This window comes from Saimiri boliviensis, chromosome 6, assembly GCF_048565385.1.
Source record: "Saimiri boliviensis isolate mSaiBol1 chromosome 6, mSaiBol1.pri, whole genome shotgun sequence".
NCBI lineage: Eukaryota > Metazoa > Chordata > Mammalia > Primates > Cebidae > Saimiri > Saimiri boliviensis.
Genome location: NC_133454.1, coordinates 46,361,184 through 46,387,304, shown reverse-complemented (window position 1 = coordinate 46,387,304; position 26,121 = coordinate 46,361,184). Strand labels below are relative to the sequence as shown.

The following is a 26,121-nucleotide window of genomic DNA, read 5'->3' as shown; positions in this document are numbered from 1 at the left end:
GGGGTGGGAAGTAAGTAACAAACTAAGTATGGGGGTGGAATTTTTTTATGGTATTATAAGGGCAGGGTCATGATTTTTTATCAGAAGTTAAAGGCAAGGATATGAAATATTGCCAACAGGCTTATCTGTTCTAGCTTCATCTAAAATCTTTTTGTTTTATCCCTCCTAGAGGATTCAGCAAAATCTGTATAATTTAGTATCATTTCTTTCAAGTGGGATTTATAATGTTGCTGGGTTATAATTCTGCTAGTGAACAATTTTATTGTTTTCCATGATGGGGACTATTCTCTAGAATAGAATTCTTGTCCTTTCTTTCCCTAGGACTGAACTTTCCCAAACTAAAGCCAGTAGAGATTGTGCCAATTAAGTATCGCCTCAAAGCCTCTTGGTCATCCTCCTGCTCAGAAGCAGCTGAGCTAATAATCAGCCTTTGAGATATTACTTTTTAATCATAGACAGAGCAGTGTTTGCGGTTTTCTGGATAATAAGGTTGTCTTTGCAGGGGCATGTTGGAGGTTAAACCCAATATTCTCTAAGAAGTGGAGGGACATAGCAGAAGTCAGGACTCTAAAAGATTCACCTTTAAGAACCAAGAAGATTGCTTTTCCTTCTAAAGGGGCCTAGCTATGCTATGATTTTACATTCTGTGGGCTACCTTTATTTTGAAAGCCTGATTCCACTGCAGTTCATGGATCTCAAACTATCACTGGGTAGGGAGCAGGAGGGAGGACACATAGCCAAAAAAAGTGTGTTCTCATTCGAGTATCAAATGTGAAAAATTTATTGTGGCATTTAACTCTTTTATCTCTAAGGGCTCTGAGAGAGATTACCAGTTGTGGGTCAATTCTGGCAAAGAAGAGGCTCCATACCCACTCATTGGTAAGTTTTTGCAAAAGTCTAAGATAGCATTGATCTTGTTTTAATTATAATTCTAAGTGTCTCAGAGAATTGATCATATGGTCCTAAGTTTAAATACTATTAAATTTGAAATCTCATGATGTTCATTTAATAAATATTTAACAAGGATTTACTATATGCTAGACAAATAATATCTTATTCAAGCAACTAATGGTATAGTCTGGAAGAAAAATATAACCTTTTCTCTCTGCTTTTTCATTTGACAAACAGAGTTATCCTGACAAACCTTTTAAAAATTTTTATAAGAAAGAAATATGTGTTGGTATTTATTTTTTTATGTATTCATTTTTTATATTCAGTTTTTAAATTTTCTGTTCCCTTACCTACCTACTATGTACCTCTATGGAAGACCATCTAAAATAGGACCATGCATCTTAGTTCATCAATAAGTAACACCTGCTATGTACCCAGAACCTTCCTAGGCATCGTGAAGAAAATTAGATTAACCCATTTAGATGCCTAAAAGTCTTTACTATCTCCTACTTCAATAAGTAAATTATTTTGCTATTTCTCTAGTCATATTTTCTAGCATTTGTCATGAGGAATTATTAATAAATAGGTTACATTTTACCTTATTTAAGTCATTAGCTAAAAAGTATTTCTTGATCAGTAATTTCAGTGTGATTAAAAAAATAGAACAATTAAAATAAAGAACAGTATCTTTACCAGATCTTGAGATACTGACGATGATAATGATGATGATGACAACTTCTGTTAACAATTTAAAAATGCTTACTACCTGCCAGACATGTAATTCTTCATTTATCTATGAGGTCACTACTGCGTAATTCAGAGTGTTTCAAGTGCTCTTAGTAATCCATTACCAAACTTTTCTACAAGTGTACAACTCAGATCATGCACAGAGCTCAAGACAAAATCGACTGTATTTTCAGATTTTTTTTTTTTTTTTTTTTTTTTTTTTTTTTTTTTTTTTTTTTTTTGAGACGGAGTCTCGTTCTGTTGCCCAGGCTGGAGTGCAATGGCGCAATCTTGGCTCACTGCAACCTCTGCCATCCGGGTTCAAGCAATTCTTCTGCCTCAGTCTCCCAAGTAGTTTGCATTACAGGCATCCACCACCTCGCCCAGCTAATTTTTTTGTATTTCTAATAGAGACGGGATTTCTCCATGTTGGTCAGTCTGGTCAAACTCCTGACCTCAGGTGATCTGCCTGCCTCGGCCTCTCAACAGGTTTGTTTTTAGTGTTGTTATTTTTGTAATAGTTAATGAGCAATAATTAAAGTTATTAAAAATAAAACACTTAAAATTACTGTTTTAATAAAATATATTAATTGAATTGATGTAGATGGTAATTTTTAGGCTTAAAACAGCCCCTAGCTTCCTGACTAGCTCTTACAGAAAAGCAGTGGGATATGGGACATTATCATCCCATGATTTGGCAGCAATTCTTAATCATATATTTTAATGTGCTCTGCAAACCTCAATTGTAGATTAGCTGCCGGCTACTTTAATAAATTGATTTTGTTTTATTATTGTCATGGAGGCCTTTTTCTGCCTTAATCCATGAAAGTTTCTGTAGTAGTTGATATTAATGAAACGTTGACATTGGATGCCTAGGCCAGTTGAAAAGGAAGAGTAAGAGTTCGCTGAGTTACATTTAGTGATAAGTCAGGAATAGAAGGGAATTTGCTCTCTGTACTTAAAACAACTATAGCACAATGGTATTTGAGGATTACACTAAAAAGATGTAATTATTTACTAAAGAGTAAAAGTCATGTTGTAGTCAGATGTCCAGGGTTTAGTTTTTATAGTTTGTACATTCCTTTTTGCATCTGTTTCTGTGTTTCTGATCCCCTGTAGTCTTCCTTCTGAGTTTTGCCTCTGAACATCAACCTCAGAGGGTAATAGTGAGAGGGAAGCATAAATCAAAACAGCCCCAATGCTCTTAACTATGTAATTAATAAAAATTAATGAAATGTTTTTAGACAAACATGTTGTTTTAAATAATATTTATAGTGATACTTGACATATATAGTTCTTTGTCCCTGTTATGTAAATAATATTAGCCATTAATGTTTATTTATTTGATCCTTATAATGCTTACATGGTAGGTAGAAAAAGTATTGTAAATCACAGATTTGAGACTGAACAAGGACATGTATTTGCTGAAAATGTATAGATCTTGTTAATATTAAAGGAGACAATAGAACAGTGTTATGGAACTCACAAACTGATCTGTGCATTCATTCCAAACAAGATAATCTTTAAAGATTTTTTTTCTTCTTTTTTCTGCCTCCTCCTCTTAAAAGTACTTTTGTAGGACCACCTGCATAATGGTCTCCAACTGTAACGGTGTAAATGATTATTCTGTCAAACAAAAGGATTATGCCAAAAGTCCCAGGAGTAAATTGCAGTACATTCCTATTTTGTAGTACACATGCTAACAGTACCAGTCAGCCTGAAGTCTACATTTAGATTTTTCTCTGTGTAGGGCATGAATATCCATATGGAATTAAAATGAGCCATCTTCGCGACACTGCACTCCTGACACCAGGATCAAAGGACTCTACCACCCCTTTCAACCTCCAAGAGCCCTTCCTTATGGAACAGCTACCCCGAGAGATGCAGTGCCAGTTCATCCTGAAGCCCAGCCGCCTGGCTGCAGCCCAGCAACTGAGCAGTGAGTTGCTTCTAGCAAAAGTTTTCATTCCTAAACGTAAATTTAGTACAAAGGCAAAGACTCAAAACTCCTGCCAGATGAGGTATTTTTGGTTTGGAATTTGCTAAGTAATTTTCAAAGGAAAAATGGGCTTTTGGAAGAAGATGTTTTTATAAATCAGCAATAGGTATGATTGACTTAGAATCAGTACCTAGTAGCAATACAGTCTGTTCCTTCTTTCTTCACCATTCTTTCCCCTTTAACCTTATTCCTACTGCAGAGTCAAAGGCACTAAGCAGTGCTGCAGGTGCTTCAATGCCTTCTTTGTACTTTTACACACTCCAACTGTGTGTTCTCCCTAAATGGTTGTATTATAAAAAAGAGGCTGTCAGTGATGGGTGTCAGAAGATTGTGATGCCCTACCTGGATTCTGGTGCTGTTAAATATGTGAAAATGGAGATTATTTCTACAGAAGTCTCTCCTTAGCCTACTAATCTAATATGAATTCCCTGTGAACATAGCTGTCTCTTACCCACCCCATAATGAAGACTCTGGAATGATAAAAGTGATGTTCAATATAAGAGAACCATAATTTACCCTAACCCAAGTTTAAGCTTTAAGCTCTGTCTGAAAGGAAGATTGTATAAGCAGCAGGAGAAACTTGATACCAAAAAGTATGAGTGAGATAGTAGAAAATTGATTGTGAATTTCTATAGCTGTCTTTGTCAATGTGAACCAACTGGGAGACCCAAGGATTTGCATTTTGAAAAGAAGCAAACTTGGACCCCAGGCATAATAAGTTTAAAGGAGTGGCATGGACCTTGACAGATTACTGAGGGCACCTTCCTGCCACCTGACAGATTATTGGCATTATTTGAGTGCCAGGGGAAAGTCTGAAATTCTTTATCTGTATGTGATTCAACTGCTATAGCATTAATGAAAAATTAATTCATACTGTTTTTATCTTCATTGTAGAACAAACCTACTTTAAGAAAGATTTGTATGTAGCTATCCAAAGTCAGAGAAAACAAATTAAACCAGCACTCATTGTAAAGAGGGGTTTTTTTTTTTTGCTTTAAATGTTAATATATACCAAGACTGTTTTAAACAGAATCTCCTCTAATGCATTTAAAGTTATTTAATTTCTAATTTATATTTCATACTAAAACGTATAGTTTCTGAAATAACTGCATCAACAAATTGTAACTGCAGTGTGAAACTTGCTTTCCTGTTTGCCCCTTTGATTCAAGATTTTGACATTTTATTGGACAAAAAGAGTTGTAACCGCCATCTGTTTTCTTCACTCAGCCTTTGTTCATTCTATTTTTCATCTCTGGAAGCCCAGATTCCTTCTGCTTCTTTCAGACCTACTAACCTCTACCCCTTTCTCCATCCATTAGTCCCCCGTTCATCTTTACCTTCCTCCTTATACAACTTGAATTCCATAGTTATCACAGTCATCCCTGTCTAGCAGAAAATCTCTGCTTCTGCTTCTTTGACCCTCTTTTCTACATTCCTATATACCTACTAAAATCCCATCTCTAGATGAACTCTTTGCACTGTTAGAAGAAATCACAGCATCAGGGCAACTTGGTAACATTAAAGACCAACCTTAAATGGGCACGTCATACTGAGTGAGTAGTCTTACCTTTGTTTCTGTGCAGCATTCTCCAACTACTTGAATCCATTCTCTTATATACATTTCTACCCACATGCACATTCAGCCTGTCACTCTCTGTTGATGATCTAGCCTCAAACTTTATACTTTACTAAAGTCATTGGTAAATCAGTAGATCAGTCATCACAGGCATCAGGGACTCCCTTATCTTGCCAACATCAGATATACAAACTGACCTTGAATTTGTTAATAGTCATCTCTCTATAAGAGTAAATTGAGTTTTTGGACTCTAAAATTTTTTGCTCACCTTGGGTAATTTTGAAAGGGGTACACTGAGACATCATGGTCTTCCATCCACCAAAATGTGAGCTCCATGAAGGCAGGGATTTTGGTATTTTTTGTTCACTTCTATATCCCCAGCACCTGGAACAGTGCCTGGCATACACAAATAAATATTCAGTCAATATCTGTTGTGTGGATAAACAATAGGTTTGTTGTTAGCTCATTAAAGATACAAAGAGTATCTTTATAGGTAGGCTCAGGAGAATAATAGTCTTCTCTTCTACCTTTGTACTATGTTTTTCAAAACTGTTTTTCTGGGTCCCTTATCAACTTTATTTTGTAATAATCAGGAATTGGGTATCCTAAGGGTTTTACCTAGTTTTGCTAATGACTTGCTCTTTCTATTGGGAGTGAAGCTAGATTATTCCCGTCGTAAATGATTCGTGGTAAATGGGATTAGGGGTGGAACAACTATAGACCAGTGATGCCAAGGGCCAGCTGAGCATCATATTCACCTGTGTAAAAAATTACAGGTGAACCACTAATGTTGTTTCTTTTTAAATACAGAAGAATTTGATGAACTGCTTTGGTAATCAGTGATTTAGATCAAGGATCAGCAAACTTTCTGTAAGGTGCTGGATAGTAAAATTTTGCAGATCAGTATCCCAAATCAAAGATATTATGTGTTTATGTAACAGGAGAAAAAACAAATTTCCACTAAATTATACTGATTATAATTCAAAATATAACAATTGTGTACAATTTTATGTAATACAAATCTAATGAGTGAGAAGTGAATTCTTTCAGAGGGATAACATTTCACTTAGTTGGAGTTTAAAGTTAGTGATCTAGCCATCAAAATTTAGTACAAATGGTCTGATCTATAATAAACTTCTTATATTTCATCTTTGAAAACATTTTCTCACATAGATATTGCCAAACACTGATATCATTCTACAAGCATCTAATTTCAGTTGAACATATTTCTCTTCTATATCGCATTTGTAAACTTTTGTTAGATTCGTCTCTTGGTATTTGCCTTTTAGCATATTACTTCATTGCAGATAATCACTTCCAATTGAAGGTTAGATGGAAGCTCTTCAGTTGCATAGTTAAATGGATTTTGAGATATGGAAATCATCTTTGCTCTTGCATCAAGGCTGGTATAACACTACTCGAACTGTAGTTTGAACTCAAAAAACATATTCGCTGTAAATTTGTATATGAATAAAGATTTTGCTTCTTGTTGTAACTTTTGACAGCACAAGAAGTATACAAAGCAACTTGTTACTACTTACGATTAAACATTCATTGTTTTCAATATTACTACATGAAAACTTTCTATGTAAGCACTGTTTTGCCTCAATTTTAGGTTAGATTTGCTAAGAAATATCATCATATCTATAGCAAAAACTAATTTTCTTTATTATTATACTTTAAGTTCTGGGGTACATGTGCAGACTGTGAAGGTTTGTTACATAGGTATACATGTGCCATGGTGGTTTGCTGCATCCATCCCCCGGTCATCTACATTAGGTATTTCTCTTAATGTTAGCTATCCCCAATACCCTAATCCCCTGCTATCCCTGCCCTAGCCTCCCCAACCCCCAACAAGCCCCAGTGTGTGATGTTCCCCTCCCTGTGTCCTCATTGTTCAACACCCACTTACAAGTGAGAACATGCAGTGTTTGGTTTTCTGTTCTTGTATCAGTTGCTGAGAAGGTTTCCAACTTCATCTATGTCCCTGCAAAGGACATGAACTCATCCTTTTTTATGGCTGCCTAGTATTCCGTGGTATATATGTGCCACATTTTCTTTATCCAGTCTGTCATTGATGGGCATTTGGGTTATTTCCAAGTCTTTGCTATTGTGAATAGTGTTGCAGTAAACATACATGTGCATGTGTTTTTATAACTGAATGTTTTATAATCCTTTGGGCATATACCCAGGAATGGAATTGCTGGGTCAAATGGTATTTCTACTTCTAGATCCTTGAGGAATCACCACATTGTCTTCCACAATGGTTGAACTAATTTACACTCCCACCAACAGTGTAAAAGCATTCCTATTTCTCCACATCCTCTCCAGCATCTGTTGTCTCCTGATTTTTTTTAATGATTGCTATTCTATGAGGTGGTATCTCAATGTGGTTTTGATTTGCATTTCTCTAATGACCAGTGATAAGCATTTTTTCATATTATTGTTGACTGCATAAATGTCTTCTTTTGAAAAGTGCCTGTTCATATCCTTTGCCCACTTTTTGATGGCATTGTTTTTTTCTTGTAAATTTGTTTAAGTTCACCGTAGATTCTGGACATTAGCCCTTTGTCAGATGGGTAGATTGCAAAAATCTTTTCCCATTCTGTTGGTTGCTGGTTCATGCTCATGATTGTTTCTTTTGCTGTGCAGAAGCTCTTAAGTTTAAAAAGATCCTACTTGTCTATTTTGGCTTTTGTTGCCAGGGCTTTTGGTGTTTTAGCCATGAAGTCCTTGCCTATGCCTATGTCCTGAATGGTATTGCCTAGGTTTTCTTCCAGAGTTTTTATGATGTTAGGCCTCATGTTTAAATTTTTAATCCATCTAGAGTTAATTTTTGTATAAGGTGGAAGGAAGGGATCCAGGTTCAGCTTTCTGCATGTGGCTAGCCAGTTTTCCCAACACCATTTATTAAACAGGGGATCCTTTCCCCATTGCTTGTTTTTGTCAGATTTGTCAAACATAAGATGGTTGTAGTTGTGTGGCATTCTTTCAGAGGCTTCTGTTCTGTTCCATTGGCATATATCTCTGTTTTGGTACCAGTACCATGCTGTTTTGATTACAGTTGACTTGTAATATAGTTTGAAGTCAGGTAGCATGATGCCTCCAGCTTTGTTTGTTGTTGTTGTTGTTGTTGTTGTTTTCATAGGATTGTCTTGGCTATGTGAGCTCTTTTTCGGTTCCATATGAAGTTTAATGTGTTTTTTTCCAATTCTGTGAAGAAGGTCATTGGTAGCTTAATGGGGATAGCATTGAATCTATAAATTACTTTGGGTAGTATGGGCATTTTCATGATATTGATTCTTCCTATCCATGAGCATGGAATGTTTTTCCATTTGTTTGTGTCCTCTATTTCCTTGAGCAGTGCTCTCCTTGAAGAGGTCCTTCACATCCCTTGTTGTATACCCAGGTATTTTATTCTCTCTGTAGCAATTGTGAATGGGAGTTCATTCATGATTTGGCTATCCGTTTGTCTGTTATTGATGTATAGGAATGCTTGTGATTTTTGCAAATTGGTTTTGTATTCTGAAACTTTGCTGAAGTTGCTTATCAGTTTCAGGAGATTTTGGGCTGAGATGATGGGGTCTTCTAAATATACAACCATGTCATCTGCAAACAGAGACAATTTGATGTCCTTTCTTCCTATTCAAATATGCTTTATTTCTTTCTCTTGCCTGATGGTCCTAGCCAAACTTCCAATACTATGTTGAATAGGAGTGGTGAGAGAGGGCATCCTTTTCTTGTGCCAGTTTTCAAAGGGAATGCTTCCAGCTCTTGCCTATTCAGTATGATAGTGGCTGTGGGTTTGTCATAAATAGCTCTTATTATTTTGAGATATGATCCATTGATGCCTAGTTTATTGAGAGTTTTTAGCATAAAGGGCTGTTGAATTTTGTCAAAGACCTTCTCTACATCTGTGGAGATAATCATGTGCTTTTTTTCTGTGGTTCTGTTTATGTGATGGGTTACATTTATAGATTTGTGGATGTTGAATCAGCCTTGCATCCCTGGGATGAAGCCGACTTGATCAGGTTGGATAAGCTTTCTGATGTGCTGTTGCATTTGGTTTGCCAGTATTTTATTGATTTTTGCATCAATGTTTCATCTTGGATATTGGTCTGAAATTTTCTTTTTTAGTTGTGTCTCTGCCAGGTTTTGGTATCAGGATGATATTGGTCTCATAAAATGAGTTAGGGAAGATTCCCTCTCTTTGTATTGTTTGGAATAGTTTCAAAAGGAATGGTACCAGCTCTTCTTTGTGCCTTTGGTAGAATTCAGCTGTGAACCCATCTGGTCCTGGACTTTTTTTTGGTTGGTAAGCTATTAATTTCTGCCTCAACTTCAGCCCTGATATTGGTCTATTCAGGAACTCATCTTCCTGGTTTAGTCTTGGGAGGGTATAAATGTCCAGGAATTTATCTATTTCTTCTAGATTTACTTGATTATATGCAAAAGGTGTTTGTAGTAATCTCTGATGTTAGTTTGTACTTTCTGTGGGATTGGTGATGATATCCCCTTTATCATTTTTTATTGTATCTATTTGAATTTTCTCTCTTTTCTTTTTCACTAGTCTGGCTAGCAGTCTATCTGTTTAGCTGATCTTTACGAAAAAAAACAGAACCTGGATTTATTGATTTTTTGAAGGATTTTTTGTCTCTTTCTCCTTCAAATCTGCTTTGATCTTAGTTATTTTTTGCCTTCTACTGGCTTTTGAGTTTGATTTTGCTCCTCTAGTTCTTCTAATCATGATGTTAGTGTGTCCATTTTATATCTTTCCTCTCTTCTCTGGTGGGCATTTAGTGCTATAAATTTCCCTCTAGACACTGCTTTAAATGTGTCCCACAGATTCTGGTACATCGTGTCTTCGTTCTCATTGGTTTTGAAGAACATCTTTATTTCTGCCTTCATTTCATTATTTATCCAATAGTCATTCAGGAGCAGGTTGTTCAGTTTCCATGTAGTGGTGCATTTTTTAGTGAGTTTCTTGATCCCGAGTTCTAATTTGGTTGCACTGTGGTCTGAGAGACTGTTACGATTTCTGTTCTTTTGCATTTTCTGAGGAGTGTTTTACTTCCAATTTTGTAGTCAATTTTAGAATAAATGTGATGTGGTGCTGAGAAGAATGTATATTCTATGGATTTGGGGTGAGAGTTCCGTAGATGTCTATTAGGTTTGCTTGGTCCAGATCTGAGTTCAAGTTGTGGATATCCTTATTAATTTTCTGTCTCATTGATCTGTCTAGTATTGACAATGGGGTGTTAAAGTCTCCCACTATTATTGTGTCTAAGTCTAAGTCTCTTTGTAGGTCATTAAGAACTTGCTTTATGTATCTGGGTGCTGCTGTATTTGGTGCATATATATTTAGGATAGCTAGCTCTTCTTGTTCCATTAATCCCTTTGCCATTATGTAATGCCCTTCTTTGTCTCTTTTGATCTTTGTTAAAGTCTGTTTTATCAGAGAGGATTGCAACCTGCTTTTTTTTCTCTCTCTCTCTGTGTCTCCATTTGCGTGGTAAATCTTCCTCCATCCCTTTATTTTGAGTCTTTGTGTGTCTTTGCACGTGAGATGGGTTTCCTGAATACAGCACACCAATGGGTCTTGACTTTTTATCCAATTTGCTAGTCTGTGTCGATTGGGGCATTTAGCCTATTTACATTTAAGGTTAATATTGTTATATGTGAATTTGATCCTGCCATTTTGATGCTAGCTTGTTGTTTTGCCTGTTAGTTGATGCAGTTTCTTCATAGTGTCAATGGTCTTTACAGTTTGGTATGTTTTTGCAGTGGCTGGTACTGGTTGCTCCTTTCCATGTTTAGTGCTTTCTTCAGGAGCTCTTGTAAGGCAGGCCTGGTGGTGACAAAATCTCTCAGCAGTTGCTTGTCTGTAAAGGATTTTATTTCTCCTTCACTTATGAAGCTTAGTTTGGCTGGATATGAAATTCTGAATTGAAAATTCTTTTAGGATATTGAATATTGGCCCCCTACTCTCTTCTGGTGGCTAGCCAGTTTTCCCAACACCATTTATTAAATGGGGAATCCTTTCCCCATTGCTTGCTTTTGTCAGGTTTGTCAAAGATCAGATGGTTGTAGATGTGTGGCATTACTTCTGAGGCCTCTGTTCTGTTTCATTGTTCTAGATCTCTGTTTTGATACCAGTACCATGCTGTTTTGATTACTGTAGCTTTGTAGTATAGTTTGAAGTCAGGTAGCATGATGCCTCCAGCTTTGTTCCTTTTGCTTAGCATTGTCTTGGCTCTACTGGCTCTCTTTTGACTAAAAATGAATTTTCAAAGCCATTTAGTGTCCATTAATAGAGATTGAAGGCAGTTCTTCTCATTCATAACAAGTTCAGTCTGGGCCCTGAGTTCAAGATATCACTGAAGCTTTAGCAGTGCTGAGCCATTGAAATTCTGCTTGATAGCATAATGCAGGCTAACATTTGGCATCGATTTTTATCAAAAATTCACAAGTGTTCAGCTCCTAGCAGAGAGGGTAGCTTCTCTCTGTAGCTGGTTGTTTTACCATCTGTAGCAGCTCTCAGAGAGGAGACCCTGAAGTGGGTAGTCCTTTCTGCAGCTGGTTGTCTGGATAGCTGCTCAGCTCTGGCTGAACCTGGGGATTTTATGGGCCTCAGAGGGGAGGAAGTGTTCACTGATTTGTCCATTGGCAGCCATGGGCAGGCCCAGAAAAAGCACCACAGATTCCCACTCCAGTCCACAGGACTGGCAGCCCAGCCCCCAGCCTTCAGGCCCTCCCTGGCCTGAAAGTAAGGCCTCACCAAGGACTAGCCCCTTCTGCCCAAGAACATTTCTGCCTCCTCCTGATGTTCATGGTGCCCAGGCTGTAGGTGCAAGGCATATCTGCAGGCCAGCACTGAGCTGCTTCAGCCCCTATTAGCTTCCCTCCTGTGCTCATTGGCACCCAATGTCCAGAGTGGGCCATGGCAGCAGGAGCTAGTGTGTCAGCACTGCCCAAGTGTATGCACACCCAACTGGGCTGCAACAGCACCTGGGCTCGCCCAGCTTTGCACCATGATCAGAGCAGGTGCTGACAGCTGGGAGAAGTCAGGCAGTGGTAGCAGGCACTTCTGAGCCTGTGAGGGCAGGGGGGCCTTCCAGATCCTCCAAGAGTACAGAAATGCCTGTATCTACAGCTGCAGTTTGGTTGGCTACAGCTGTGGGAGGAGAAGGGGGTGACTGGGCTCCTCACACGCTCCATGGAGCACGAGGCCTGGATACGTAGCCATGACTTGGACAGCTGGAGCTGCACCTGGGAGGGCGAGGCTCCTGCTTGCTCCCATCTCTCCCAACCCAAGAACACAGGGAGGCCCATTCTGTAGCCATGATGGGCAGCTGCAGCTCCTGGGAGGGCAGGGTTCCTGCCTGCTCCATGAAGTGGGAAGCCTGGGTCTGCAACTATAACTTAGGTGGCTGTAGCTGTACCGGGGAGGGCAGGGCTTCCGCCTGCTTCCAGGTCCTGAGAGCCCTGGGATGCCAGGGTCTCTAGTCATGGCTTGAGCTGTGGCACCTGGGGACCTCCCACTCACAGGGCTCTGGCTTGTCCCCAGCTCCTGCCAGCTCCATGGAGCATGCAGCCCTGGCCATGCTTCCCCACTGCAGCTAGTACAATGGCAGCAGTTGCTCCAGACAGCCCACTGCTGCCATTATTACTTCTAGGAAATCTTTGTTCCTTCAGACAGGTAGCACTTTAGACGTATCTCTAGTGTAACACAAAAAAATCACATTATAACTATCTGTTAATATAATCTACTTGTCTTTTTAGACAACAAGCTTCTTAAGACCTGGGAACTCATTCCAGGGCTTAGTCTAGTGTATAGAACACAGTAGAAATTAAATGAAAGATTGAATGGCTTATTCAACTCTAGTGGAAGAGTTCTGGAATTAAATGGAATCTTTCTGAGTATGGTCTAAAGTAGCTCTTGGAGTTCCAGTCTGACCTGAATACACAACTCTATGCCCAGAGTAGGTTCCACATCTGCTTCAGACCCAGGGCTGAACTGGAATTGAACACTTACCAGTGGATGGTAAAATATGAGATACATCTTGTTTTCTACTTGTTTGCCCTGTAGTTCCAGTATTCTCCTCTGTATTTTCTACTCTAGAAAAAAAAGGTGGAGATATTCTTAATTTGAGGAATTATATGGCCAGAGTAGAATTTCTAATGTCTTTTTGTTTTTATGATTATTATTATATAAGCACAAAGTTTTAAGAACTGTAATTTTTAACATTCATTTCTCTAATTTCAGCATGAAAAACACACTAACTTGAATCTTGCCAGGCACATTTAGGAAAGCAAGATTTATTTGAATTTAGTTTGCTTTACTTTTACATCACTCATTTTTTTTTTTTTTTTTTTTTTTTTTTTTTTTTTTTTTTTTGAGACAGAGTTTCGCTCTTGTTACCCAGGCTGGAGTGCAATGGCACGATCTCGGCTCACCGCAACCTCCGCCTCCTGGGTTCAGGCAATTCTCCTGCCTCAGCCTCCCGAGTAGCTGGGATTACAGGCACGTGCCACTATGCCCAGCTAATTTTTTGTATATTTAGTAGAGACGGGGTTTCACTATGTTGACCGGGATGGTCTCGATCTCTCGACCTCGTGATCCACCCGCCTCGGCCTCCCAAAGTGCTGGGATTACAGGCTTGAGCCACCGCGCCCGGCCCATCACTCATATTTTTTATAGCAATAGCATGTTTTTTTCATTAGCCTTTGTGACATTTAGAAAGTAAGATCTGTGTATTAAAAGCTCTATAAGAAAGTAAACTTTAATGGAATTTTTTTCTCTCAGTCCCAGAGAAATCCTAAACTCTCAGGTTGAATAACGTGTATATCAACAGGCATGGCTACAGCTTAAAGTTATTTATGATAAAGAACTCAATTTCTACTTTATCCTCTGTAAACACTCATAGGGTAGCTAGGTACTTTTTGATAGAGCATTCTTGTTAAGTGTGTGAAAGCTAAAAAATCAAATAAGTTTTTATTTTGATTGTTTTTGAAATAATAAAATCAGGGCTGGGTGCAGTGGCTCACACCTGTAATCCCAGCACTTTGAGAGACTGAGGTGCTTGGGCCCAGGAATTTGAGACCTGCCTGAACAACATAGTGAGACCTCATCTCTAAAAAAAAAAAAAACAACAATAAATAAGTAAAATAAAATCAGGTAAATGTGAACATTTGTGACTGAGCATAAGTACTCAACATATATATTCACAAACATATTAAACACACATTTGCACAGATTGACCTTGCTAGACATACAGGAACCCTTTCCTGGATTTCAGCAAAGGTTTAGTTTCCTTTTCTGTTTGTTTGTTGTTTTGTTTTTTTATAATGGAGGTTGAGAATGTTAGAGCAGGAAGAAACTGTTTAGTTAAGTGGAATATTGATATTCCTTTCTATATGGATACCTCCTGAAGGCTGTGAAACCACATGGAGAGTAGGTGCAGAGAGGGTGTCTTCTTTGTGTGGAGGAGATTAGTATCTTGGCAGCTTTCACCAAGATCACTGTAACAAAGTAGTAGTTTTCGTAGATTGTCCTATACAATCCTTTCAATAAGTCCTTTGAGGGATAAGTCATATCCTTTTCATTTTAAGGTTGAGGAAAGAAAAGAGGTTAAGTAAGTTGGTCCAAATAAGAGTCTGAAATGGGAATCTAGAGAGGCTCCTGACTCTAGAGCCAAAGAGCTTTACATACCTGTGTGTGTGTACATTGATGATGCATTTGCATTTTCAAGAAAGTAAAGTGTGGATGATGATCTTAAGGCCATTTGGTAAAATGTTGCTTATTTACGTATCCTCCCACAACTTGGCTTTTAAAATATTTAGTTAAGTAGGTTATTCTAAGGAAGTAAAATGCTAAGATATATTATATCCAACAATATAGAAGATTTCTTTGGAATTAACTGTCATTCCACTGAAATGACAAGACAACTGTGTTCTCCTTGAAAAGATCAGTCCTTCAGTATTATCAGGGAATGTTGGAAACATCATCTCTGGGTAAGTTTAGTTTAGCGTCATAAAGAACAGTGCCATGCAGCCGGTCTAATTACAAATTCCCATGTACTCTCACTGGAGAAAATGGAGTCAGACCACGAGCGGGCACTTTGCAGGCATTATGGCTCCTCAAATCTCAGTTCTGTCAACCTTAATTGCAAGCTTTTTTGAATCTGCCCCCACGAATGCCAGCCAGAGATGTGGGCAGAATTTATGCACAATATTTAGGGCTCCCACTATCAGGCTTTCTTCTTTCTGGTATCCCCACTCGCTTTCCAACTGTGGGTACCTCTGTCTCCTTTCTCAGTTCTTCAAGCCAGTAAGAGTACAGGTTTCTTCTCAACTTTTAGCCACCCCATTAACCTGGGGCCTGCTCTCAGCCTAAAAGCTGTAAGATTAGAAAACTCACCCAGTGCTATGCCATTCCCTTCGTCCAAGTGTCCCACTTTTACCTCTAGTATCTACTTTCTTTTGGTTGCTCTTTAGTGCCTTCAGCTAGGTGTATTTTGGTTGATTTTCCAGAGTTTATAGTTATTACTTGTGTGTGTCTATTGGGAAGAGGGGACAGAGGTCAGCTACGTTTAAAAGTGGAACCTCAAAGAGGTTTTTATATATTAAATCATAAGCAAATCTGTTTAAATTCATATTAAAATTAGACACAAATGGCACCAAAAACATTTTGGCACTATGGCATAAAACCATACCTTACTGTTGACCTTTCTTACTTCTGCCTATTTTTTTCATGTTGTCTTTTTCTGCTTAAATCCCTTCTCGATTTCAATTATTGTTTAATAATGGTTTAGTGAGTACTTACTAGATGGAAGGCACTATGCCAGATACTCTGTTAAAACTGTTGTTCATTCAAAATCCAAGTCAAATGCAAGCACCCCCATGATCACCCCCTCCCTCTTATTGAGAAGATGATTTACTTTACTCTGAATGCTTTTAGTACTTTTCTCCTATCTTATGACATTATATTTATTAACATATTTGCTTTTCTCCCCACCCTGACCAGTTCTTTATTCATCTCTATTAGATTATAAACTTTGTCAGTAAGGGCAAGTCTCACTCATGTTTGTTTCCATCCATGCTGCCTTGAACATACTTTAAAGTCAGGAACTGAAAGGAAACATAGAAGTCTGTAGTTGCAAAGAAAGGAAAAAAACTTTAGGACATTAGCTTCCTGTCTGTGTTCTCAGAAAGAGAGCAGGACATCAGATAATAAAGCATTCTTTATTTCTAAGGAACATCTTAACAGAGAAAACTCCTCTCCTCTTTCTTCTCCCCCTCTTCTTCTCTTCCTTATTCCCTTTCTTCCTCCTTTTCCCTTTCATCTTGTCCTTCTCTTACTCCTACTTCCCCTTCCCCCTTTACCTTACCCCTTTTCACACTTTCTTCTTTCTCAATATTTAACTATAGTCTTAACCATTTCATATGCTTAATCTCATCTTTAAAACAGGAAAATAAATGTGTTCATATGAAACACTCTTTGCTTTTAGTTGTTACAGTTCAATAAGGGAGTCTTTCTTTCACCTTTGAAAATGTAGTGCCAAAACTCAAGTAAACAGACCAGTGATGTCCAAAAACTGGATGGGAGAAGAACCCAAACATTTGATTCTTCCTTCATTGATTCACCCTTCATAAGATACCATAATGACAGTTTATAGGTTGAATTATCGATTACAAAAGCCATCTATAAGCATTTTTTTCTGTTTGAGCCGTAGCAACAAACATACCATAGAATTAGAAATAAGGTTAAGTGAATGAAACTCATTTTTCTCATAAGCTCACTTCTTCCTTAGATTCAGGTCATAAGACATTTAAAAGGAGAAGATCTATCATAAACTGGGCCTTCTGGCGAGGTTCTAGCACTCACCTGGACAACTTGCCCACATCGCCAACATCACCTATGCCAGGAGAGCTCTTTGGAATTTCTCTGCCAAATATTTGTGAGAACGACAATCTGCCCAAACCTGTCTTGGTAAGGCTCATTTTGGCCTGTCAACTGATGGGAAAGGGTGTTTGGGAAAGGAGAGATCTGAGAGGTAAATCTGTGCCCATATGGAAAAATTACAGTCACCACTGTCTTTGGCTAAGAATCTTCATTATTATTCTTCCAAATAACAAAATCTGATTTCACCATGAAATCATAAGGAAGACATAATAGGAAGAGATCATGTAGTCTACTGATTTCAGGAAAGAGCCATGTAAGCCTGCTCAGATAAAGTAGAATTTGCTCTGTAGACCAAGAATTCGTATTATTCCTCACAAATCCTTTCTTGAACGTCACATTGTTCTGAAAGTCTTCATTTATCATTGTAGCAGCAGAAGCTACTCAAACTTATACTTAGGATTTTAAATCCGTTTTATTTCTATTTCAAGTGCTCACACATAAAGATACATTCCCTGGCATTTATTTATGTTTTATAGAGAGAGTGGGTCAGATGAAAGCCACTGAGTTTATGTCATCTCCAGTTGATACTTTAAATAATCAATGCTAAGCAGTACTTATTGAGTCTCCAGTATCCTTCAAGCACTGTACTCGATGTATGGCATTTTATGCTATATTATGCATCTATAAATGCCAGACACTTGTCTAGCCACTTTATTGTTTATTCTTCACAACAAATTTAGGGGATAGTTATTATCATGTCATCATCCCATCCCTACTTTACAAATTTTTTAAAGCCTCAGTACTGTACTCAGGTTACACAGTACCTAAGTGGCATGGTCCCATGGATTGCTTGTCTTCAGAACCCATTCTCTTCCTACACTGTAAGCAGAAGACATACAGATAGAAAGCAAAATTAGAGAACACCTAAAATTCACTCTGAGCAATTTTTAGGAATACAATGCATTATTATTAACTATAATCACTAAGTCATATAATAGATCACCTGACCTTATTCGTCCTAACTGAAATTTTTTATCCTTTGACCAACATCTCTGCAACCTCACCACCACCACCAGCCCCTGGTAACCACCATTCTACTCTCCAAAAAGGTGACTTTAATTTTTTCAGCTGTTTATTTAGCTCCAATCCTTCAGTGTTTTTTCCCTAGCACACCCTAGCCTCTGGCATCCAGAGAGAGCGAGTATATGTTCCCTTGTGTGTGTGAAGTGCCATTTTGTTTATTTTCCTTTGCTTCCCCATAGGATATGCTTTTCTTTCTTAATCAAAAAGGACCCCTCACCAAAGGCATCTTCAGGCAATCAGCCAATGTGAAATCCTGCAGAGAACTAAAAGAGAAATTGAATTCTGGAGTTGAAGTACACCTAGACTGTGAATCTATTTTTGTGATAGCGTCTGTCTTAAAGGTAAGAAGAGACCTCCCCTTATCCATCCCATGGTGTAGTTCTAGAGAAGTACAGGGTGTTTGTTTTACTTTTTCATTATGAGCATTATTTCTATCTGCAAAGACCCATAATAGATTTATTAACTTAATTTTGAATACTAAAAATTGCTTTTAAAACATTTCACAAAGTCAACATTAGACTTTAAAAGCTACTACTGATGATGACATATCACATATGCTTTTTAAATTTTTTATCCCACACTGATCTCATCTTTACTTCTGCCACCCCATGTAAAAAATAAAAATTTAATACAAAAAATTAGCTGGGCATGGTGGTGCATGCCTGTAATCCCAGCTACTCAGGAGGCTGGGGCAGGAGAATTGCCTGAACCCAGGAGGTGGAGGTTGCGGTGAGCCGAGATCGCGCCATTGCACTCCAGCCTGGGTAACAAGAGCGAAACTCCATCTTAAAAATAAATAAATAAATAAAAATAAAAAATAAAAATTTAAGTTTAAAAAATCAAAAAACACATGTATACCAAAACAGACATCCTGCTTATGATGATTTCCTCACTATCTCACTACTTTCTTAATGAAGGTAGTTTTCAAATATAAACATTTATTAAACGTTTGAAAATAGTTATAGAAGTTTACCATAATAAACATTTGCCTCACAATTGAAATAAAAAATTGCTGAGATCACTGAAAATTTCACTTATTTACATGATCATCATGCCTTCCCTTGTCTCCTAATGTCTTTTACTTTTTTTTTTTTTTTTTTTTTTTTTTCCTCATTTTTTGAGATCCCTCTTTCGCCCAGGCTAGAGTGTGATCTCAGCTCACTGCAACCTCCGCCTCCTGGGTTCAAGTGATTCTCCTGCCTCAGCCTCCTGAGTAGCTGGGATTACAAGTGTGCACTACCACATGAAGCTAATTTTTATATTTTTAGTAGAGAAGGGGTTTCACCATGTTGGCCAGGCTGGTCTCAAATTCCTGACCTCAGGTGATCCACCCACCTTGGCCTCCCAGAGAGCTAGAATTACAGGCATGAGCCACCTCACTGGCCTAATGCATTTTACTTTAAAAGCAGAGTAGGAATGACTTCAGCATCTATGTTTTCTTTTACTTTTACCACATTTGGCATTCTTTATTGTTCTTACACTTTACCCATTGTTGTGTAAGTCACATACATAGTTACAGAGATACAGAGTTCTAAAATGTTTTCTGCCCCACATTCTTGGAAATGATCTATATTTTTGGAAAACCTAGAGTCAACCAGCTTTAAGCAGAGCTTTTGACCCTAGCAGTATCTTCTACAGACCTGCATCAGGCTCCCACATCCCAAAGGACCGGAATGCACTAGAGCTAGGGGTCGAGACAAGGCCCCAGCCTGTATCTCAGGCTGAAACGTGAAAACCAAGTTAGGGAAAATATGGTGAAGAAGATTCTTGCTTACCCATACTCCTTCTGAGTGTCCAGGTGCTATGGAATGTCAATTCATGACTTTATGTACAATCAGCTGTTTCTTTATAAATAAGCCATGTATGCTCTTAAACAAACCCTGCTATAGATTTTTGCAATTAAATATGCAAGACAACTGGAGGACTCAAGCTAAGGTTATCTCATCTGTTTTGCACAGGGTTTATGATTACTCCTCAGTCCTGGAACCAATAAAAATATGTATGGTATACTTAGCCAGATATATATCCCAAGGTTTTTTATGCATGATAAATTTTTCTTTTTTATATATGTTTCTTAGTTTACAAAGGTAAAGCTTGTGTTTAAAAAAAAAAATTAATGACCAAGAATGTCTTCAGGAAAAAAAAAAATTCTATGCTATTCTTCATAGCACTATACTTCTTAAAATTTTGTGCTAAACTGTTGATACTATTGCAAAGAAGTGTGGTTCTAGAAGAGTTAAATTATGTTTCAAATTGCAGAAATATTTGTCCAAAAATAAGCAAAAGACAAAAAATGATCCAAATGATTGAAGAGTCTCGTTAAATGAGTTCCAAGTAATTAACAGTTTATCATATGTTTTACCACATTTTCTTCCAAGTGGTTGCAGAAAGGGAGATAATTTTTACCAAAAGCTTTTGAGCTTTTGTTTCTTGTTTTTAAGTCTGTTTTGAAGTGGTAGTTTTCCTTTAATTTTTCACTTACGCTGGTTTTGCTTAAATAGAAGTTTAGTTTAAGTTATAGCTTAACTTTTCAAACTATAATTGGATAAAAATTGCTTGAAACACTGTAACTTTGATCCATCAGACCTGTAAGGAAAAGTTCCACTTAATTCTGCAGTATCTCATCTCAAATGAATTTTGGGGTTCTGCTGATGGCCTTGGCTCTGGTTTTGGAGGAGAGGAGACATTCAGTTAAGTGCTGTGAGTTAGTGATTGCAGTTTAGAATGGCTCTCACATCCTTCTCAGCTGTGATGGTGGTTGTATTTCGTAACTTGTTATTCCAGCTGTGGGAGAGGAGAGTTCATTGAGATGTTACGAGTTATTATCTTTCAAGTGTAGGTTTAAGATTTAATGATGTTTTTCTTCAAGACAGATCATAAGTATGTTTTCCACTGAGATTTTAAAAGAGAGCTATTGTCCCTACCCCATTTTGAAATAACAGATTTTGCCTCTTCTAAATCTAACTTCTAAAGTGGGTACAGCAACTAAAATTAGTTTGTAACTGAAAGTTCAATAGCTTTACCCAAAAAGAGGTAACTTTTGTAATGATACACCTGAATCACAATCATGAAGGTACATTTCTACTAGAAGATATAATAGAACAGATGACTTTGAATTAGTCAATCTTCCTTCTTGTTAAATATTCTAAAAAAAAAAACAGGTATGATAATAAAGTGACATGACTACAAAGAAGCTTTTCAAATTATCTTAAAAATCTCAGTTACAGTTGATTGACCTTCTCTTGGCTCCCATTAATATTTGGCCATATGCAATATAGTAGCAGTTCACTACTGACCTCTACTATGGCTAGGACCCTGCTTGGCATTGACATGCACAAAAAAGGTAAGGGTTTTCCCCTACCCTAGAGGAGCTCATAAGCAAGTGGGGAAGATGCCCACGTAATCAGCTAATTGTAACAGGAAGTTACCACAGTTTCTATATTACTGTTACAAACATGATGTCTAAGCAACAAGTTGTGTGTTGCCTTCAATAAGACACATAGATAAAATTATTGATTTGGTTTTCCAGCTAGAGTTAAAATTGCCCAATTACAGACTTTCACCTCTCCTTACATTGTAAGCAGGAAATTGCAAGAGAGTAGCCAACCATGGGTACAGTGCTCAAACGCAGTACTGAGTTTACTCTGCCTAAAGTTTACTAAAGTGGAGATTAGACTGCAAGCTTGACCTTGGTAATGCCACACCAAAAGCAAGAGAGACAGTTGGCCTCCAATCAACTCTGTAGGACCAGGACAAGAACCACATTTCGTTGTTTTTAAGCTTTTTGTAAAGAAAAGCCAAACAACAAATGCCTTTGATTATTTCCTGTTTATGTCATAGTTCAGTTTTACCACACTCAGCCCTGCCAGTGGTCTCAGCAGAATAGGGTCTCCAAGGAAAGGATCATATTCTGTGGACATGTTATTTAGTGTACATCAGGCACAGTTGTGCTGCCCAAGCTTCTAGAACCCAGCCATCACCTGAAATGCTCTCTTTCCCTGAATATATGAGAGCCTTTCTACAGGAACTGCAGGAAGAAACCTTAAGTACCTCTTGATGCAGTTGTGCACTAACACCACTGGAATATAAAGTTCTAAGATAACAGAGACTTTCTTTTATTCACCTCTTCATCCCTAGCAACTTAAATAAATAGTGCTTGGCACATATGAATAAATGCATATAGAATGACTGAATGATGACTACCAGACTATGAACTTCAATAGACACCTCGGTTCATTTCCTTGAACTAGCCATCTGAGGGACAGGGGAAAAAGAATTTAGGATGGTTTACTGCCAGACCTTGTCATGTTGTACTAGTTTGCTAAAATGTATGCAGACAGGAGGTTTTAGCCAAATAGGCTGACCTTTATTTTCCCACCATAATGAAGACTTCAGTTATCCCAATGATTTCTGCTAGTAGCACAAGAACAGAAAATCAAACCGTGTGTTCTCACTCATAGGCGGGTGTTGAACAATGAGAACACAGGGGCATAGGGAGGAGAGCATCATGCCCTGGGGTTTGTTAGGGGGACTAGGGGAGAGACAGCAGTGGGTAGGAAGGTTGGGGAGGGATAACATGGGGAGAAGTGCCAGATATAGGTGATGGGGGGATGGAGGCAGCAAACCACCTTGCCATGTGTGTACCTATGCAACAGTCCTGCATGTTCTGCACATGTACCCCAGAACCGAAAGTGCAATTATATATATATATATATATATATATATATATATATATATGTATATATATATATATATATATATGTATATATATATATAAAATAATCAAAGTGCATATTTCTGTGTCCCCAAGTCACTGGAGAGTTGACACGGAGCTCCGTGTAGTTCACAGAAAACAGTATTTAAGAGAACTTTTCAACAAAATGTCTTCTGCTTTCTCTAATACATATTTGGCATGAGGATAATGACTTGAAATATTTGTCTTTCCATCTATTTAAGGATTTTCTGCGAAATATTCCAGGAAGTATTTTTTCATCAGATCTCTATGATTGCTGGGTCTCTGTAATGGATCAAGGAAATGATGAAGAAAAAATAAATACTGTTCAAAGGTAATTACTCTAATGTGGTCATGTCTCAAAAATTCTTTAAAAACATTTTATAGGCCAGGCGTGGTGACTCAAGCCTGTAATCCCAGCACTTTGGGAGGCTGAGGCGGGTGGATCATGAGGTCAAGAAATCGAGACCATCCTTGGTCAACATGGTGAAACCCCGTCTCTACTAAAAATACAAAATATTAGCTGGGCATGGTGGTGCGTGCCTGTAATCCCAGCTACTCAGGAGGCTGAGGCAGGGGAATTGCCTGAACCCAGGAGGCGGAGGTTGCGGTGAGCCGAGATCGCACCATTGCACTCCAGCCTGGGTAACAAGACCAAAACTCAGTCTCAAAAAAAAAAAATTTTTTAAAGATTATTTATTAAAATAATGACAGCTATCGAAGTCATATCCATGTGGGCCAGATCAAAAGTAGATTTATGCTAGCTTGTCATTGTTACTGTTTTTCTTTTTAATCTTATACTTGAACATTGTATACCTTCCATATAGCTGAATCTGATAGGAGCTGAAATCCATTCATCCACTAGATAACACGGTAGGCCCAATCTTCAGTTTATGATCTTAATTTTAGTAAATATTCAACCAAATATTTACTCTTCAGACAACTCATCATATATTTCACTCACCAACTGAAATCATACAGAGAAAATGACCTATTCTCTCTTCTCACAGAACTCACAGTCTGGTAAAGTAGGTAGAAAACCCAAGAATTACAGTGCAGTACAATCAGTGCTAGAAGAGATACCTGTAGAGTGTTGTGGAAGCATAGCAGAAAGGCAGTTAACTTCTTGAAAAGTGTAAAGGAAAAGTGGAGTCACAAAGTAAAGTCTGATCACAAAGCACATACTGTCTCTACTCATGCAAAGGGAAATTGCTCGTAGAACTCACTACCCCAATAATAGGAAAGAAATGTTCATTAACAAAAAGCAGTCTTTCTAGTTCTGTGAATACTCAAGAATCTCAGTATTATTTACTTGCATGTGCTTGTTTAGTACAGTTTTTTTTTCTTGAGCAACTTTCAAATGTGAATTATCTACATCTTTTACCAGTAGAAGAACATAGTACTGCTGCTGAAGACACCAGAAACCAAGGCCATTTAACAAAATATTATCTCCACTTCCATTATAGTTTGGTGTAAACCATTCAGATGGTGAGCATCAAATTCCAAACTTCATTGCTAGTTGTCTAAAATGCTATATATCCTATAAGCTGTTAAAGATGATTTTTTTGAAAAAGGTAAAATTATGACTCATGCAAATATGAACATGTGAAATATTTAAATCATTATGAGGAACTAGTAAGATGTTACAACTAGTTCAAAGAGGATTTCAAAGTTGAAATCACGTTACATATTTGAATCATAAATGCTAAAGTGAATTTGCAGATAAACACAAACAAAAGTGACCTTTTCTATCAGGGCAAGGGCGCAGATAAATCAGTTGTCTCCCACCAGACAGGAATTTTCACATCTTTAGAGAGGTATTAGATGCACTGCTATCAGTTATTTACAACTTTCAGAGTTGTAAAATAGCTCTTGTGAAAAATCTTAGGGCCCCATAGAAGCAGAAAACCCAAAAACATGCTGGATGCCTTATTTTCCACTGAATACATCCAGTAATCTTTTGTTCTATGTCAAAGTCCTTCATAACTTAGCCTTACACAAATTATACTCCTTGTCAGTCCATTGTACTAAAGAAAAACCTCTCTGCTGTTTGTGCAAGCAGCAGACTATCTTGTTTTCTTTAGGTTGCAGATTTCTATTGAAAAAAAAAAAACAGTCATGAATATCAGCATATTTATAATTTTTTTGGGTAATAGTAGTCATTTTTCGTGAATGATTATTTTAAAATCCCCTATCAATTACAACATGAGAACAGTACAAAATATACTACTGTAAACAACTTATATGTGAAAGCTATACAATGACGCAGACTCAGGACAAAACTGACCTTGGAAGCTGGTGGACCAGAGCATAAGCTCAGAATGGACTTGGACATCTTGAGAGCTAAGGTTTCAGTTCTTACCAAGACACAGCATTTCTATGTTGCTACTTGGAAATAAAGGAGCATTTTATAAATTGCTGTTTAATCTTATCAGAAAGCTTTTTGCAGGTTTTGGTTGAGAATATTCTGAAATGTTACAGGATTGGCCTAAGTTTGCATTATAGTAGTTTCAGGGAAATATTTCAGGCAGCATTTTTTTTAATGAGACATTTTTCTGCATTCTTTTACATTTTCATTGAGATGTGAAGACAGTTCACAAAAACAAAAAATAAATTCCCAATGCCTATTTTTTCTTTCTGTACAGGCAGTCCTCACTTTGTATGGTACCGTATTAATGGAAACTCTTGCATATCTGAACTGTGTTCTTGATTTGCACTCTTCACCATTCAAAGTGAGAGTTGCTTGTCTTTACAAGTTTTTAAATGAAAATGTCTTACTTAAGGAGTATATTTTTCTGTCTTTAGGCTATTAGACCAGCTTCCGAGAGCCAATGTTGTTCTCCTGAGGTATCTTTTTGGGGTATTACACAACATTGAGCAACATTCCTCATCCAATCAGATGACTGCATTTAACTTAGCTGTGTGTGTCGCTCCAAGTATTCTTTGGCCTCCTACTTCCTCCAGCCCAGAACTAGAAAACGAATTTACAAAAAAGGTAATGAAGTTTTTCATTTTTATGCCCTAGGAGGACTGAGTCCCCATTTTGAAATGGAAATTTGGGGTATTCTAAAAGATGATTTCTTAAAATTTATACCGCCTCATAAATTTGACTTTACTGGCCAACTATAGGAAAGAGATTTGTTAAGTAGAAAAGTGATAGCCGTTGGGTTACTTCTCTTTTCCCTTCAAGGAGGCTGAACACTATGACT

The 26,121-nt window shown here is 37.7% G+C and overlaps 1 protein-coding gene across 4 annotated transcripts in view; it reads left to right on the top strand.

Moving 5' to 3' along the window:
• Window positions 1–26,121, top strand: part of ARHGAP20 (Rho GTPase activating protein 20) — a 114,933-nt gene that overhangs the window by 82,510 nt on the left and 6,302 nt on the right. For all 4 annotated transcript variants that reach the window (XM_074400562.1, XM_039471507.2, XM_074400563.1 and 1 more), the window contains 6 exons: window positions 813–879; window positions 3,368–3,556; window positions 17,006–17,184; window positions 18,360–18,521; window positions 23,137–23,246; window positions 25,718–25,907. In XM_074400562.1, coding sequence (XP_074256663.1) covers window positions 813–879; window positions 3,368–3,556; window positions 17,006–17,184; window positions 18,360–18,521; window positions 23,137–23,246; window positions 25,718–25,907 — 897 coding nt within the window. The remainder of the gene's footprint in view (window positions 1–812; window positions 880–3,367; window positions 3,557–17,005; window positions 17,185–18,359; window positions 18,522–23,136; window positions 23,247–25,717; window positions 25,908–26,121) is intronic.